Below are 20,000 nucleotides of genomic sequence, written 5' to 3' on the forward strand. Positions count from 1 at the left end.
TTCCTCTGGGTTCTATTCTAGGAATAGATAGAATGTGGTGTTCCTCAGGGTTCTATTCTAGGAATAGATAGATATAATGTGGTGTTCCTCTGGGTTCTATTCTAGGAATAGATAGAATGTGGTGTTCCTCAGGGTTCTATTCTAGGAATAGATATAATGTGGTGTTCCTCAGGGTTCTATTCTAGGAATATATAGATAGAATGTGGTGTTCCTCCTGGTTCTATTCTAGGAATAGATAGAATGTGGTGTTCCTCTGGGTTCTATTCTAGGAACAGATAGATAGAATGTGGTGTTCCTCTGGGTTCTATTCTAGGAATCGATAGATAGAATGTGGTGTTCCTCAGGGTTCTATTCTAGGAATAGATAGATATAATGTGGTATTCCTCTGGGTTCTATTCTAGGAACAGATAGATAGAATGTGGTGTTCCTCTGGGTTCTATTCTAGGAATCGATAGATAGAATGTGGTGTTCCTCAGGGTTCTATTCTAGGAATAGATAGATATAATGTGGTATTCCTCTGGGTTCTATTCTAGGAACAGATAGAATGTGGTGTTCCTCAGGGTTCTATTCTAGGAATAGATAGATAGAATGTGGTGTTCCTCAGGCTTCTATTCTAGGAATAGATAGATAGAATGTGGTGTTCCTCTGGGTTCGATTCTAGGAATAGATAGATAGAATGTGGTGTTCCTCAGGGTTCTATTCTAGGAATAGATAGAATGTGGTGTTCCTCAGGGTTCTATTCTAGGAATAGATAGAATGTGGTGTTCCTCAGGCTTCTATTCTAGGAATAGATAGAATGTGGTGTTTCTCAGGCTTCTATTCTAGGAATAGATATATATAATGTGGTGTTCCTCTGGGTTCTATTCTAGGAATAGATAGAATGTGGTGTTCCTCAGGGTTCTATTCTAGGAATAGATAGATATAATGTGGTGTTCCTCTGGGTTCTATTCTAGGAATAGATAGAATGTGGTGTTCCTCAGGCTTCTATTCTAGGAATAGATAGATATAATGTGGTGTTCCTCTGGGTTCTATTCTAGGAATAGATAGAATGTGGTGTTCCTCAGGGTTCTATTCTAGGAATAGATAGATATAATGTGTTGTTCCTCTAGGTTCTATTCTAGGAATAGATAGAATGTGGTGTTCCTCAGGGTTCTATTCTAGGAATAGATATAATGTGGTGTTCCTCAGGGTTCTATTCTAGGAATATATAGATAGAATGTGGTATTCCTCCTGGTTCTATTCTAGGAATAGATAGAATGTGGTGTTCCTCTGGGTTCTATTCTAGGAATAGATAGAATGTGGTGTTCCTCTGGGTTCTATTCTAGGAATAGATAGATAGAATGTGGTGTTCCTCTGGGTTCTATTCTAGGAACAGATAGATAGAATGTGGTGTTCCTCAGGGTTCTATTCTAGGAATAGATAGATAGAATGTGGTGTTCCTCAGGGTTCTATTCTAGGAATAGATAGAATGTGGTATTCCTCTGGGTTCTATTCTAGGAATAGATAGAATGTGGTGTTCCTCTGGGTTATATTCTAGGAATAGATAGATAATGTGGTGTTCCTCTGGGTTCTATTCTAGGAATCGATAGATAGAATGTGGTGTTCCTCAGGGTTCTATTCTAGGAATAGATAGATATAATGTGGTATTCCTCTGGGTTCTATTCTAGGAACAGATAGAATGTGGTGTTCCTCAGGGTTCTATTCTAGGAATAGATAGATAGAATGTGGTGTTCCTCAGGCTTCTATTCTAGGAATAGATAGATATAATGTGGTGTTCCTCTGGGTTCTATTCTAGGAACAGATAGAATGTGGTGTTTCTCAGGCTTCTATTCTAGGAATAGATAGATAGAATGTGGTGTTCCTCTGGGTTCGATTCTAGGAATAGATAGATAGAATGTGGTGTTCCTCAGGGTTCTATTCTAGGAATAGATAGAATGTGGTGTTCCTCAGGGTTCTATTCTAGGAATAGATAGAATGTGGTGTTCCTCAGGCTTCTATTCTAGGAATAGATAGAATGTGGTGTTTCTCAGGCTTCTATTCTAGGAATAGATATATATAATGTGGTGTTCCTCTGGGTTCTATTCTAGGAATAGATAGAATGTGGTGTTCCTCAGGGTTCTATTCTAGGAATAGATAGATATAATGTGGTGTTCCTCTGGGTTCTATTCTAGGAATAGATAGAATGTGGTGTTCCTCAGGGTTCTATTCTAGGAATAGATATAATGTGGTGTTCCTCAGGGTTCTATTCTAGGAATATATAGATAGAATGTGGTGTTCCTCCTGGTTCTATTCTAGGAATAGATAGAATGTGGTGTTCCTCTGGGTTCTATTCTAGGAATAGATAGAATGTGGTGTTCCTCTGGGTTCTATTCTAGGAATAGATAGATAGAATGTGGTGTTCCTCCTGGTTCTATTCTAGGAATAGATAGATAGAATGTGGTGTTCCTCAGTGTTCTATTCTAGGAATAGATAGATAATGTGGTGTTCCTCTGGGTTCTATTCTAGGAATATATAGATAGAATGTGGTGTTCCTCTGGGTTCTATTCTAGGAATAGATAGAATGTGGTGTTCCTCAGGGTTCTATTCTAGGAATAGATAGAACGTGGTGTTTCTCGGGGTTCTATTCCAGGAATAGATAGATAGAATGTGGTGTTCCTCATGGTTCTATTCTAGGAATAGATAGAATGTGGTGTTCCTCAGGGTTCTATTCTAGGAATAGATAGAACGTGGTGTTTCTCAGGGTTCTATTCCAGGAATAGATAGATAGAATGTGGTGTTCCTCAGGTTTCTATTCTAGAACCTCTGTTATTTTATCATGCTTATATACATGTTATCATTCACTGACACACTCAAAACATCCTGATCCCGGTATGTTTCAACTACAGCCTGCGTCCTAATTGTGTGTTTGTGTGTGTGTGTTTGTGTGTGTGTTTGTGTGTGTGTTTGTGTGTGTGTTTGTGTGTGTGTTTGTGTGTGTTTGTGTGTTTGTGTGTAGACCTGCCCTACAGTGAAGAGAGTCGTTCTCTGTTCCCACTGTGGGAGGAGTTAGCCCTTCACTTCCTGGACAGAGAGGAAGTTGTCATCGCTCGCATCGACGCCTCGGCCAATGACTTCAACCTGTCGATGAGAGAACGCTACCCCGCCCTCCGCCTGTTCCCCGCGCTGCACGCAGAGAGGGTACACACATTTTACACACTATATATACACACATTTTACACACTATATATACACACTATATATACATTATATATACACACTATACACACTATATATACACACTATACACACTATATATACACACATTATACACACTATTTATACACACTATACACACTATATATACACACTATATATACACATTATATATACACAATATATACACACTATATATACACACTATACACACTATATATACACACTATACACATTATATATACACACTATATATACACACTATATATACACAATATATAAACACGTTATATATACACAGTATATATACACACTATACACACTATATATACATATTATATATACACACTATATATACATATTATATATACACACTATACACACTATATATACACACTATACACACTATATATACATATTATATATACACACTATACACACTATATATACACACTATACACACTATATATACACACATTATACACACTATATATACACACTATATACACACACTATATACACTAAATATACACATTATATACACACTATATATACACACTATATATACACACTATATATACACACTATATATACACACTATACACACTATATATACATATTATATATACACACTATACACACTATATATACACACATTATACACACTATTTATAAACACTATACACACTATATATACACACTATATACACACACTATATACACTAAATATACACATTATATACACACTATATATACACACTATATATACACACTATATATACACACTATATATACACACTATATATACACACATTATACACACTATATATACACACTATATACACAAACATTATGCACACATTATACACACTATATATACACATTATATATACACACTATATATACACACATTATATACACTATATACACAAACATTATGCACACATTATACAAACTATATATACACACTATATATAAACACTACATATACACACATTATATACACACTATACACACTATATATACACACATTATACACACATTATACACACTATATATACACACTATATATACACACTAAATATACACACATTATATACACACTATATATACACACTATATATACACACTATATATACACACACACACATTATACACACTATACACACACACACACACACACACACACACACACACACACACACACACACACACATTATACACTTCATGCACACACATTATACACACTATATATACACACTATATATACACACATTATATACACACTATATATACACACACACACACACACACACACACACACACATTATATACACACTATATATACACACTATATACACACTTTATATACACACTATATATACACACTATACACACTACATATACACACTACATATACACATTATATATACACACTATACACACTATATATACACACTATATATACACACTATACACACTATATATACACACATTATACACACTATTTATACACACTCTACACACTATATACACACTATATATACACACTATACACATTATATATACACACTATATATACACACTATACACACTATATATACACACTATACACACTATATATACACAATATACACACTATATATACACACTATATATATACACACATTATACACACTATATATACACACTATATATAAACACTATATATACACACTATATATACACACATTATACACACTATATATACACACTATATACACAAACATTATGCACACATTATACACACTATATATACACATTATATACACACTAAATATACACACATTATATACACACTATATATACACACTATGCACACTATATATACACACTATATACACTATATATACACACATTATACACACTATATAAACCCTATATATACACACATTATATGCACACTATACACACTATATATACACACATTATACACACTATATATACACACATTATACACACTATACACACTATATATACACACATTATACACACTATTTATACACACTATACACACTATATATACACACTATATACACACACTATATACACTAAATATACACATTATATACACACTATATATACACACTATACACACTATATATACACACTATATATACACACTATATATACACACACTATATATGCACACTATATATACACACATTATACACACTATATATACACACTATATACACAAACATTATGCACACATTATACACACTATATATACACATTATATATACACACTATATATACACACATTATATACACTATATACACAAACATTATGCACACATTATACAAACTATATATACACATTATATATACACACTATATATAAACACTATATATACACACATTATATACACACTATACACACTATATATACACACATTATACACACTATATATACACACTATATATACACACTAAATATACACACATTATATACACACTATATATACACACTATATATACACACTATATATACACACTATATATACACACTATATATACACACACACACATTATACACACTATATACACACACACACACACACACACACACACACACACATTATACACTTCATGCACACACATTATACACACTATATATACACACTATATATACACACATTATATACACACTATATATACACACACACACACACACACACACACACACACACACACATTATATACACACTATATATACACACTATATATACACACACTATATATACACACTATACACACTATATATACACACTATATATACACACTATACACACTATATATACAGACATTATACACACTATTTATACACACTATACACACTATATATACACACTATATATACACATTATATATACACAATATATACACACTATACACACTATATATACACACTATATATACACACTATACACACTATATATACACACTATATATACACATTATATATACACACTATACACTTTATATATACACACTATATATACACACTATATATACACACTATATACACACTATATATACTATATATACACAATATACACACTATATATACACACTATACACATTATATATACACACTATATATACACACTATATATACACAATATATAAACACATTATATATACACAGTATATATACACACTATACACACTATATATACATATTATATATACACACTATATATACATATTATATATACACACTATACACACTATATATACACACTATATACACACACTATATACACTAAATATACACATTATATACACACTATATATACACACTATATATACACACTATATATACACACTATATATACACACTATACACACTATATATACATATTATATATACACACTATACACACTATATATACACACATTATACACACTATTTATAAACACTATACACACTATATATACACACTATATACACACACTATATACACTAAATATACACACTATACACACTATATATACACACATTATACACACTATTTATAAACACTATACACACTATATATACACACTATATACACACACTATATACACTAAATATACACATTATATACACACTATATATACACACTATATATACACACTATATATACACACTATATATACACACTATATATACACACATTATACACACTATATATACACACTATATACACAAACATTATGCACACATTATACACACTATATATACACATTATATATACACACTATATATACACACATTATATACACTATATACACAAACATTATGCACACATTATACAAACTATATATACACACTATATATAAACACTACATATACACACATTATATACACACTATACACACTATATATACACACATTATACACACATTATACACACTATATATACACACTATTTATACACACTAAATATACACACATTATATACACACTATATATACACACTATATATACACACTATATATACACACACACACATTATACACACTATATACACACACACACACACACACACACACACACACACACACACACACACACACACACACACACACACACACACACACACACATTATACACTTCATGCACACACATTATACACACTATATATACACACTATATATACACACATTATATACACACTATATATACACACACACACACACACACACACACACACACATTATATACACACTATATATACACACTATATATACACACTTTATATACACACTATATATACACACTATACACACTACATATACACACTATATATACACATTATATATACACACTATACACACTATATATACACACTATATATACACACTATACACACTATATATACACACATTATACACACTATTTATACACACTCTACACACTATATACACACTATATATACACACTATACACATTATATATACACACTATATATACACACTATATATACACACTATACACACTATATATACACAATATACACACTATATATACACACTATATATATACACACATTATACACACTATATATACACACTATATATAAACACTATATATACACACTATATATACACACATTATACACACTATATATACACACTATATACACAAACATTATGCACACATTATACACACTATATATACACATTATATACACACTAAATATACACACATTATATACACACTATATATACACACTATGCACACTATATATACACACTATATACACTATATATACACACATTATACACACTATATAAACCCTATATATACACACATTATATGCACACTATACACACTATATATACACACATTATACACACTATATATACACACATTATACACACTATACACACTATATATACACACATTATACACACTATTTATACACACTATACACACTATATATACACACTATATACACACACTATATACACTAAATATACACATTATATACACACTATATATACACACTATACACACTATATATACACACTATATATACACACTATATATACACACACTATATATGCACACTATATATACACACATTATACACACTATATATACACACTATATACACAAACATTATGCACACATTATACACACTATATATACACATTATATATACACACTATATATACACACATTATATACACTATATACACAAACATTATGCACACATTATACAAACTATATATACACATTATATATACACACTATATATAAACACTATATATACACACATTATATACACACTATACACACTATATATACACACATTATACACACTATATATACACACTAAATATACACACTATATATACACACTATATATACACAATATATAAACACATTATATATACACAGTATATATACACACTATACACACTATATATACATATTATATATACACACTATATATACATATTATATATACACACTATACACACTATATATACACACTATATACACACACTATATACACTAAATATACACATTATATACACACTATATATACACACTATATATACACACTATATATACACACTATATATACACACTATACACACTATATATACATATTATATATACACACTATACACACTATATATACACACATTATACACACTATTTATAAACACTATACACACTATATATACACACTATATACACACACTATATACACTAAATATACACACTATACACACTATATATACACACATTATACACACTATTTATAAACACTATACACACTATATATACACACTATATACACACACTATATACACTAAATATACACATTATATACACACTATATATACACACTATATATACACACTATATATACACACTATATATACACACTATATATACACACATTATACACACTATATATACACACTATATACACAAACATTATGCACACATTATACACACTATATATACACATTATATATACACACTATATATACACACATTATATACACTATATACACAAACATTATGCACACATTATACAAACTATATATACACACTATATATAAACACTACATATACACACATTATATACACACTATACACACTATATATACACACATTATACACACATTATACACACTATATATACACACTATTTATACACACTAAATATACACACATTATATACACACTATATATACACACTATATATACACACTATATATACACACACACACATTATACACACTATATACACACACACACACACACACACACACACACACACACACACACACACACACACACATTATACACTTCATGCACACACATTATACACACTATATATACACACTATATATACACACATTATATACACACTATATATACACACACACACACACACACACACACACACACACATTATATACACACTATATATACACACTATATATACACACTTTATATACACACTATATATACACACTATACACACTACATATACACACTATATATACACATTATATATACACACTATACACACTATATATACACACTATATATACACACTATACACACTATATATACACACATTATACACACTATTTATACACACTCTACACACTATATACACACTATATATACACACTATACACATTATATATACACACTATATATACACACTATACACACTATATATACACAATATACACACTATATATACACACTATATATATACACACATTATACACACTATATATACACACTATATATAAACACTATATATACACACTATATATACACACATTATACACACTATATATACACACTATATACACAAACATTATGCACACATTATACACACTATATATACACATTATATACACACTAAATATACACACATTATATACACACTATATATACACACTATGCACACTATATATACACACTATATACACTATATATACACACATTATACACACTATATAAACCCTATATATACACACATTATATGCACACTATACACACTATATATACACACATTATACACACTATATATACACACATTATACACACTATACACACTATATATACACACATTATACACACTATTTATACACACTATACACACTATATATACACACTATATACACACACTATATACACTAAATATACACATTATATACACACTATATATACACACTATACACACTATATATACAAACTATATATACACACTATATATACACACACTATATATGCACACTATATATACACACATTATACACACTATATATACACACTATATACACAAACATTATGCACACATTATACACACTATATATACACATTATATATACACACTATATATACACACATTATACACACTATATATACACACTATATACACAAACATTATGCACACATTATACACACTATATATACACATTATATACACACTAAATATACACACATTATATACACACTATATATACACACTATGCACACTATATATACACACTATATACACTATATATACACACATTATACACACTATATAAACCCTATATATACACACATTATATGCACACTATACACACTATATATACACACATTATACACACTATATATACACACATTATACACACTATACACACTATATATACACACATTATACACACTATTTATACACACTATACACACTATATATACACACTATATACACACACTATATACACTAAATATACACATTATATACACACTATATATACACACTATACACACTATATATACACACTATATATACACACTATATATACACACACTATATATGCACACTATATATACACACATTATACACACTATATATACACACTATATACACAAACATTATGCACACATTATACACACTATATATACACATTATATATACACACTATATATACACACATTATATACACTATATACACAAACATTATGCACACATTATACAAACTATATATACACATTATATATACACACTATATATAAACACTATATATACACACATTATATACACACTATACACACTATATATACACACATTATACACACTATATATACACACTATATATACACACTAAATATACACACATTATATACACACTATATATACACACTATATATACACACTATATATACACACTATATATACACACTATATATACACACACACACATTATACACACTATATACACACACACACACACACACACACACACACACACACACACACACACATTATACACTTCATGCACACACATTATACACACTATATATACACACTATATATACACACATTATATACACACTATATATACACACACACACACACACACACACACACACACACACACACACACACATTATATACACACTATATACACACACTATATATACACACTATACACACCATATATACACACTATATATACACACTATACACACTATATATACACACATTATACACACTATTTATACACACTATACACACTATATATACACACTATATATACACATTATATATACACAATATATACACACTATACACACTATATATACACACTATACACACTATATATACACACTATATATACACATTATATATACACACTCTACACACTATATACACACTATATATACACACTATACACTTTATATATACACACTATATATACACACTATATATACACACTATATACACACTATATATACTATATATACACAATATACACACTATATATACACACTATACACATTATATATACACACTATATATACACACTATATATACACAATATATAAACACATTATACATACACAGTATATATACACACTATACACACTATATATACATATTATATATACACACTATATATACATATTATATATACACACTATACACACTATATATACACACTATACACACTATATATACATATTATATATACACACTATACACACTATATATACACACTATACACACTATATATACACACATTATACACACTATATATACACACTATATACACACACTATATACACTAAATATACACATTATATACACACTACATATACACACTATATATACACACTATATATACACACTATATATACACACTATACACACTATATATACATATTATATATACACACTATACACACTATATATACACACATTATACACACTATTTATAAACACTATACACACTATATATACACACTATATACACACACTATATACACTAAATATACACATTATATACACACTATATATACACACTATATATACACACTATATATACACACTATATATACACACTATACACACTATATATACACACTATATACACACACTATATACACTAAATATACACATTATATACACACTATATATACACACTATATATACACACTATACACACTATATATACACACTATATATACACACTATATATACACACACTATATATGCACACTATATATACACACATTATACACACTACATATACACACTATATACACAAACATTATGCACACATTATACACACTATATATACACATTATATATACACACTATATATACACACATTATATACACTATATACACAAACATTATGCACACATTATACAAACTATATATACACACTATATATAAACACTACATATACACACATTATATACACACTATACACACTATATATACACACATTATACACACATTATACACACTATATATACACACAATATATACACACTAAATATACACACATTATATACACACTATATATACACACTATATATACACACTATATATACACACACACACATTATACACACTATATACACACACACACACACACACACACACACACATTATACACTTCATGCACACACATTATACACACTATATATACACACTATATATACACACATTATATACACACTATATATACACACACACACACACACACACACACACACATTATATACACACTATATATACACACTATATATACACACTTTATATACACACTATATATACACACTATACACACTACATATACACACTATATATACACATTATATATACACACTATACACACTATATATACACACTATATATACACACTATACACACTATATATACACACATTATACACACTATTTATACACACTCTACACACTATATACACACTATATATACACACTATACACATTATATATACACACTATATATACACACTATACACACTATATATACACACTATACACACAATATACACACTATATATACACACTATATATATACACACATTATACACACTATATATACACACTATATATAAACACTATATATACACACTATATATACACACATTATACACACTATATATACACACTATATACACAAACATTATGCAAACATTATACACACTATATATACACATTATATACACACTAAATATACACACATTATATACACACTATATATACACACTATGCACACTATATATACACACTATATACACTATATATACACACATTATACACACTATATAAACCCTATATATACACACATTATATGCACACTATACACACTATATATACACACATTATACACACTATATATACACACATTATACACACTATACACACTATATATACACACATTATACACACTATTTATACACACTATACACACTATATATACACACTATATACACACACTATATACACTAAATATACACATTATATACACACTATATATACACACTATATATACACACTATATATACACACACTATATATGCACACTATATATACACACATTATACACACTATATATACACACTATATACACAAACATTATGCACACATTATACACACTATATATACACATTATATATACACACTATATATAAACACTATATATACACACATTATATACACACTATACACACTATATATACACACATTATACACACTATATATACACACTATATATACACACTAAATATACACACATTATATACACACTATATATACACACTATATATACACACTATATATACACACTATATATACACACACACACATTATACACACTATATACACACACACACACACACACACACACACACACACACACACACACACACACACACACATTATACACTTCATGCACACACATTATACACACTATATACACACTATATATACACACATTATATACACACTATATATACACACACACACACACACACACACACACACACACACACACACACACACACACATTATATACACACTATATATACACACACTATATATACACACTATACACACTATATATACACACTATATATACACACTATACACACTATATATACACACATTATACACACTATTTATACACACTATACACACTATATATACACACTATATATACACATTATATATACACAATATATACACACTATACACACTATATATACACACTATATATACACACTATACACACTATATATACACACTATATATACACATTATATATACACACTCTACACACTATATACACACTATATATACACACTATACACTTTATATATACACACTATATATACACACTATATATACACACTGTATACACACTATATATACTATATATACACAATATACACACTATATATACACACTATACACATTATATATACACACTATATATACACACTATATATACACAATATATAAACACATTATATATACACAGTATATATACACACTATACACACTATATATACATATTATATATACACACTATATATACATATTATATATACACACTATACACACTATATATACACACTATACACACTATATATACATATTATATATACACACTATACACACTATATATACACACTATACACACTATATATACACACATTATACACACTATATATACACACTATATACACACACTATATACACTAAATATACACATTATATACACACTATATATACACACTATATATACACACTATATATACACACTATATATACACACTATACACACTATATATACATATTATATATACACACTATACACACTATATATACACACATTATACACACTATTTATAAACACTATACACACTATATATACACACTATATATACACACTATATATACACACTATACACACTATATATACATATTATATATACACACTATACACACAATATATAAACACATTATATATACACAGTATATATACACACTATACACACTATATATACATATTATATATACACACTATATATACATATTATATATACACACTATACACACTATATATACACACTATACACACTATATATACATATTATATATACACACTATACACACTATATATACACACTATACACACTATATATACACACAATATACACACTATATATACACACTATATATATACACACATTATACACACTATATATACACACTATATATAAACACTATATATACACACTATATATACACACATTATACACACTATATATACACACTATATACACAAACATTATGCAAACATTATACACACTATATATACACATTATATACACACTAAATATACACACATTATATACACACTATATATACACACTATGCACACTATATATACACACTATATACACTATATATACACACATTATACACACTATATAAACCCTATATATACACACATTATATGCACACTATACACACTATATATACACACATTATACACACTATATATACACACATTATACACACTATACACACTATATATACACACATTATACACACTATTTATACACACTATACACACTATATATACACACTATATACACACACTATATACACTAAATATACACATTATATACACACTATATATACACACTATATATACACACTATATATACACACACTATATATGCACACTATATATACACACATTATACACACTATATATACACACTATATACACAAACATTATGCACACATTATACACACTATATATACACATTATATATACACACTATATATAAACACTATATATACACACATTATATACACACTATACACACTATATATACACACATTATACACACTATATATACACACTATATATACACACTAAATATACACACATTATATACACACTATATACACACTATATATACACACTATATATACACACTATATATACACACACACACATTATACACACTATATACACACACACACACACACACACACACACACACACACACACACACACACACACACACACATTATACACTTCATGCACACACATTATACACACTATATACACACTATATATACACACATTATATACACACTATATATACACACACACACACACACACACACACACACACACACACACACACACACACATTATATACACACTATATATACACACACTATATATACACACTATACACACTATATATACACACTATATATACACACTATACACACTATATATACACACATTATACACACTATTTATACACACTATACACACTATATATACACACTATATATACACATTATATATACACAATATATACACACTATACACACTATATATACACACTATATATACACACTATACACACTATATATACACACTATATATACACATTATATATACACACTCTACACACTATATACACACTATATATACACACTATACACTTTATATATACACACTATATATACACACTATATATACACACTGTATACACACTATATATACTATATATACACAATATACACACTATATATACACACTATACACATTATATATACACACTATATATACACACTATATATACACAATATATAAACACATTATATATACACAGTATATATACACACTATACACACTATATATACATATTATATATACACACTATATATACATATTATATATACACACTATACACACTATATATACACACTATACACACTATATATACATATTATATATACACACTATACACACTATATATACACACTATACACACTATATATACACACATTATACACACTATATATACACACTATATACACACACTATATACACTAAATATACACATTATATACACACTATATATACACACTATATATACACACTATATATACACACTATATATACACACTATACACACTATATATACATATTATATATACACACTATACACACTATATATACACACATTATACACACTATTTATAAACACTATACACACTATATATACACACTATATACACACACTATATACACTAAATATACACATTATATACACACTATATATACACACTATATATACACACTATACACACTATATATACACACTATATATACACACTATATATACACACACTATATATGCACACTATATATACACACATTATACACACTATATATACACACTATATACACAAACATTATGCACACATTATACACACTATATATACACATTATATATACACACTATATATACACACATTATATACACTATATACACAAACATTATGCACACATTATACAAACTATATATACACACTATATATAAACACTACATATACACACATTATATACACACTATACACACTATATATACACACATTATACACACATTATACACACTATATATACACACTATATATACACACTAAATATACACACATTATATACACACTATATATACACACTATATATACACACTATATATACACACACACACATTATACACACTATATACACACACACACACACACACACACACACACACACACACACACACACACACACATTATACACTTCATGCACACCCATTATACACACTATATATACACACTATATATACACACATTATATACACACTATATATACACACACACACACACACACACACACACATTATATACACACTATATATACACACTATATATACACACTTTATATACACACTATATATACACACTATACACACTACATATACACACTATATATACACATTATATATACACACTATACACACTATATATACACACTATATATACACACTCTACACACTATATATACACACATTATACACACTATTTATACACACTCTACACACTATATACACACTATATATACACACTATACACATTATATATACACACTATATATACACACTATACACACTATATATACACACTATATACACACTATATATACTATATATACACAATATACACACTATATATACACACTATATATATACACACATTATACACACTATATATACACACTATATATAAACACTATATATACACACTATATATACACACATTATACACACTATATATACACACTATATACACAAACATTATGCACACATTATACACACTATATATACACATTATATACACACTAAATATACACACATTATATACACACTATATATACACACTATGCACACTATATATACACACTATATACACTATATATACACACATTATACACACTATATAAACCCTATATATACACACATTATATGCACACTATACACACTATATATACACACATTATACACACTATATATACACACATTATACACACTATACACACTATATATACACACATTATACACACTATTTATACACACTATACACACTATATATACACACTATATACACACACTATATACACTAAATATACACATTATATACACACTATATATACACACTATACACACTATATATACACACTATATATACACACTATATATACACACACTATATATGCACACTATATATACACACATTATACACACTATATATACACACTATATACACAAACATTATGCACACATTATACACACTATATATACACATTATATATACACACTATATATACACACATTATATACACTATATACACAAACATTATGCACACATTATACAAACTATATATACACACTATATATAAACACTACATATACACACATTATATACACATTATATATACACACATTATACACACTATATATACACACTATATACACAAACATTATGCACACATTATACACACTATATATACACACTATATATAAACACTATATATACACACATTATATACACACTATACACACTATATATACACACTATATATACACACATTATACACACTATATATACACACTATATATACACACTAAATATACACACATTATATACACACTATATATACACACTATATATACACACTATATATACACACTATATATACACACTATATATACACACACACACATTATACACACTATATACACACACACACACACACACACACACACACACACACACACACACACACACACACACACACACACACACACACACACACACACACACACATTATACACTTCATGCACACACATTATACACACTGTATATACACACTATATATACACACATTATATACACACTATATATACACACACACACACACACACACACACACACACACACACATTATATACACACTATATATAAACACTATATATACACACTATACACACTATATATACACACTATACACACTATATATACACACTATATATACACACTATATATACACATTATATATACACACTAT

General features: G+C 28.0%; 1 protein-coding gene across 1 annotated transcript in view; it reads left to right on the forward strand.

Moving 5' to 3' along the window:
* Nucleotides 1-20,000, forward strand: part of LOC118947585 (protein disulfide-isomerase-like) — a 70,796-nt gene that overhangs the window by 46,944 nt on the left and 3,852 nt on the right. The window contains exon 9 of the mRNA XM_036972515.1: nt 2,996-3,177. Coding sequence (XP_036828410.1) covers nt 2,996-3,177 — 182 coding nt within the window. The remainder of the gene's footprint in view (nt 1-2,995; nt 3,178-20,000) is intronic.

This window comes from Oncorhynchus mykiss, unplaced genomic scaffold, assembly GCF_013265735.2.
Source record: "Oncorhynchus mykiss isolate Arlee unplaced genomic scaffold, USDA_OmykA_1.1 un_scaffold_169, whole genome shotgun sequence".
Classification (NCBI taxonomy): domain Eukaryota; kingdom Metazoa; phylum Chordata; class Actinopteri; order Salmoniformes; family Salmonidae; genus Oncorhynchus; species Oncorhynchus mykiss.